General features: G+C 39.6%; 1 protein-coding gene across 1 annotated transcript in view; it reads right to left on the bottom strand.

The window, feature by feature from the left end:
- Nucleotides 1–5000, bottom strand: part of LOC113806685 (uncharacterized) — a 178034-nt gene that overhangs the window by 1682 nt on the left and 171352 nt on the right. Inside the window, exons 10-13 of the mRNA XM_070132280.1 lie at nucleotides 1954–2202; nucleotides 1487–1717; nucleotides 1098–1252; nucleotides 523–639 (exon numbers count right to left, since the gene is read on the bottom strand). Coding sequence (XP_069988381.1) covers nucleotides 523–639; nucleotides 1098–1252; nucleotides 1487–1717; nucleotides 1954–2202 — 752 coding nt within the window. The remainder of the gene's footprint in view (nucleotides 1–522; nucleotides 640–1097; nucleotides 1253–1486; nucleotides 1718–1953; nucleotides 2203–5000) is intronic.

Below are 5000 nucleotides of genomic sequence, written 5' to 3'. Positions count from 1 at the left end.
CCAGTAGAGTCACAATTGTAAAATCAGTACACTCTAAGAAGCTAAAAATCTATCAACAGATATCAATAATAAAACTATTCATTGAATATTTGTTAATATCAATAGAATAAATATAAAAAGTCAAATTCAAGCGTGCATAAAAATATTAATTACGATTTCATTTCACAATCAAAATTCGTGAAACTTATTAATCGAATCTTAACCACACTCCCTAAAAATATGCATGGTGAATGTAATCAACCCTCACCAACTTTAACACCCTAAAACATCAAATAGAAAAAAAAAAATAAAACCTAAAACTATTTAATGATCTAATAAGAATACCCAAACACGTTATACTAAACCACCGACAAATATCAAAACAAACAAAAACATGATAACAAAACCCTCTAGAATAGAAATAATAACACGAAAAATGCAACAAAATTTCCCCCAAAATAGAAACGATAACACAAAAAAAAATTCCCCAAAAAACAGAAATAACAACACAAAAAATACAACAACACTTCCCCCACAACTCACATGAGAGAAATGAGAGTCTCGTCCGCGTTGTAAGCAGCTGGCGAGGCGTTGACGAACACCAGGGTCTTCGCTGTTCCTCCCAGACTGTCCTGAAGGAGCATGGTGAGCTTGCTGTTCCTGATGGGGGCAGAGGAAGCGGGGGGTGAGGAGCTTGGACGATTGGGAATAAGGGAAATTTGTTCAAAGAATGGGATGTAATCATGGTGGTTGTTTTGTGTGAATTTTTTTTGGGGGGAAACGAGGTAAATATGTCAATTTTGAGTGTTTTATTGAGCTGAGAACATAGTGCATATGTGAAGAATGCATAGTGTTTGTGCGTGCGCTATACACACACACACACACACACACACACACACACACACACACACACACACACACACACACACACACACACACACACAAACACACACACACACGTACACACACACACACACACAGATATATATATATATATATATATATATATATATATATATATATATATATATATATATATATAGAGAGAGAGAGAGAGAGAGAGAGAGAGAGAGAGAGAGAGAGAGAGAGAGAGAGAGAGAGAAATCCGTCCGCCATACCTATAAGGAACGAACGATGATTCCGAAGACAGCGCGGAGATGACGTCACCGAGAGCCGAGAGAGACTTGTTGATGGAATTCGCTTCTTTCAGCTGATCCGACGACGCGCCGCTCTTGCTGACCCGCTCGCTTCCGGCCAGGTCAACCAAGGTCAGCTGGGGGGGGGGGGGTTATTTATTATCATTTATTCTTATGAAAAAATAAAGGCTCAACGCATCTCTCATCTACTTAAGAATAAATCATAACAAATGAAATGTGTAACATTATCTATAACAACAACAAGAACGACAAAACACCCAAAGAAATAACAACCCACCCTTCCCACGAACCAGAACAAAACGCCCACACCTTCCTCAACCCTTCCCCCTACGAAACACGCCCACGCCCACCTTTCCCCGCAGGACGGAGCCTGTCTGCTTGGAAGTGATGCTCAGACACACGGCGATGAGCAGGTGCGACCTCGAGCTCTCCACGTTCATCTTGGTGGCCGCGGTGTGTCGGTTGGCCAGCCCCTCGTTGAAGGCCCTGTTCAGCTCGCTCGCGGAGGACACGCTGCGGACGGCGGCCCCCTGCACGTGAACGGCGCCCTTCTTGTCGCGTTTGATGTCCAGGCGGTCAGTCTGGGGAGGGGGGGAGGGGGGTTAGTGGGGTGGGTTTTAGTCGAAGGAGACACTATTCTGGTGTAGATAAGGAAATGTGGATGTAAATATATCTCACAAGCATTATTACTTTGGTACAACACTGACTGCCCCAAATTACGAAAAAAAAAACTCCTCCAGGTATTGAAAACATACGAAACCTGTATAAAGAAACAAAACAAAAAACAACAACAACAAAATAATGAGTAAAAACTCACATCCGCTCCGACCGCCGGCTTGAGAAGATCGATCAGCTTATCGTTGTACAACTCCAACATATACGTCGACACGGCTGCCTCCTGCCGGGCGCGCCCTTCGTCCAGGAGTTGGAAGAGCCTCGTGAATGCTCTGGGCGCGATGCCGGGTTCCTCAGGCGTGCCCAACATGGTGTAGGTCTTGCCGGAGCCGGTTTGCCCATAGGCCATGATGGTGACATTGTACCCGTCGAGAGCGGACTGAACCAGGGCCTAAGAAGGGCGAGGAGAAAAATGGTTGAGTTACCGCTGGAACTGATCACAGAAAATGGAGTGATCTTACAAGTTGGCAGAGAGACTAAAATAAAAGCACAAAGGTACTGCCATTTTGATGCAATGAAAGAATTGAAATGAGGAAACGCGGATGCCAAAATGTGTCTGTGAATGTATGTGTGTGATAAAAAGGAAGGTGTGCGCATTAATATACATTCTGGATTTCCTATGGCTATTAAATGTAGTTTTCCATTACAAACACATTTTTAAAAATCGCTCACTATTGTGACAGAACATACAGTAATAACAACTGTGAATGACACAGGTGCTGATTTCCCAACATCTAACATCTTGTATATGGTAATAAGAATTCTATTTAGCAATAGCAGACCTAGTATAGTGATAATATAACAGTCATAATGATAAGAAACACTTCCGTTGCCGCAAAATAATTGTAAAAATTATGATAACAAACGCAGCAAATACAATTAATAAATCAAAATCATGCTATTGATCATATTGATAATAACAACAACAATTACAATAATCATAATTATAGTGAAAATGCTAATCACTGCAATAATTATAATGATAATGACTTTAACACCAATAACAATAATATTAACTATAATGAATAATAATAATGATCATGATAATGATCATAATGATAGTAAAAACAATGATAATAATGATGATAATAATAATAATAATAATAATAATAATAATAATAATAATAATAATAATAATAATAATAATAATAATAACAAATAACATTATTAATAATAATTATTATTATTATTGTAGTTGTTATCATTACTATTATCATTACTATTATTATTATTATTATTATTATCATTATTATTATTATTATTATTATTATTATTATTATTATTATTATTATTATCTTTATTATTACTATCTTTATTATAATTATCATTATTATTACCTTAATCGTCACTTTCATCATCATTATTAAAACTATTGATAACAGAAATAATATCAATAATAACAGAAATTATGATAATCATAGTAATAACCCTGGTAGATAACAACATAAATAATGACAATATATTGCAACAGACACAGCGAAAACAAAATGATTCAGTGTCTTCAGTCGACTTCCATATATTTCCTTAAATTTCTCACAAATTTTATTAAATGTACTCCAACAACAAAACCAAATGTGTTACACATCATGTACACGAGCACGCCCGCACGCACGCACAAATATACATATACCACCGCGAACACAGTGGAGACTGGAAATATCTAATAAACTGGCGTAACTGTTGATGTGTCATCTACAGTAACTTTAATGGTCTAGTTTACACTGGAATTCGCTTATTTCTTTTCCGCGCATGAACTTCAAACGTCTTCAGAACAGGATCTACGCATCACCCTTTCAGTAGATCAACCGACTACGAAAATCAGGAAAAGGGGAGAGGGAGAGGGAGAGGGGGAGGGAGGGGAAGAGAGAGAGAGAGAGAGAGAGAGATAGAGAGAGAGAGAGAGAGAGAGAGAGAGAGAGAGAGAGAGAGAGAGAGAGAGATAGAGAGAGAGAGAGAGAGAGAGGCAGACAGACAGACAGAGTAAATTGCTGTCGAGAAATGAGAAAAAGAGACAAGAGCTTCGGTTAGCATACAGTTCACGGAGTTTAGCGTCCTTCGCTTCGCGCTATAATCAACACATTTCAAGGTCTGAGTTCCAGCTGATGGAGGTTCCGCTCCTCTTTATTTTTTGACTGGGGGGGGGGGGGGAAGAGGGGGGAGGAGACATGATGACGACGACGATAAAGATGGTTATTCGTATAATTTCATCATTATTATTTTTATTGTTATTATCATTATTATTATTATTATTATTTTTATTATTATTATTATTATCATCATCATCAACATTATTAACATTACTATTTCTTTTATTATTCTCATCATCATCATCATAATCATTAGTAGTATTAGTAGTATTAGTAGTGGTGGTGGTGGTGGTGGTGGTGGTAGTAGTAGTAGTAGTAGTAGTAGTAGTAATAGTAGTAGTAGAAGTACTATAAGTAGTAGTAGAAGAAGTACTATAAGTAGTAGTAGAAGAAGTACTATAAGTAGTAGTAGAAGTAGTAGTAGAATTCGTAGTAGTAGTAGTTGTAATAATAGTAGAAGTACTATAAGTAGTAGCAGAAGCAGTAGTAGTAGTAATAGTAGTAGAAGCAGCAGCAGCGGCAGCAGTAGTCGTAGTAGTAGCAACTACGTTAGTAACGGGCAATAATAACGATAATAGTATGTTACGGTCGTTGAAAAATATAACGATAATAAAAATAATGACAACAGCAAAAATAATCACAGCGCTATGGAACTGGTGGCGATGACAAACTCGAGGGCGGCGGATAGATAGGGTGGGTGGGTGGATGGATGGGTGGATGGAAGGATGGATGGATGGGTGGATGAGTAAATGGGTGGGTGGATGGATGGATAGATGGGTGGGTGGACGGGTGAATGGGTGGGTGGGTGGATGGAGGGATGGATGGATGGATGGATGGATGGATGGGTGGGTGGACGGATGGGTGAATGAATGGGTGGGTGGATGGATGGATGGAGGGAGGGATGGGTGGGTGGGATGGATGGGTGGACGGGTGAATGGGTGAACGGGTGAACAGGTGGGTGGAGGGATGGATGGATGGATGGATGGATGGAGGGATGATTGGTTGGGTGGAGGGATGGAGGGTTGGATGGATGGATGGATGGATGGTGGGATGGATGGATGGGTGGGCGGGTGAATGGGGGGGTGGGTGGACGGGTGAATGG

This window comes from Penaeus vannamei, chromosome 17 (genome assembly GCF_042767895.1).
Source record: "Penaeus vannamei isolate JL-2024 chromosome 17, ASM4276789v1, whole genome shotgun sequence".
NCBI lineage: Eukaryota > Metazoa > Arthropoda > Malacostraca > Decapoda > Penaeidae > Penaeus > Penaeus vannamei.
This window is presented reverse-complemented; position numbering and strand designations above follow the sequence as displayed.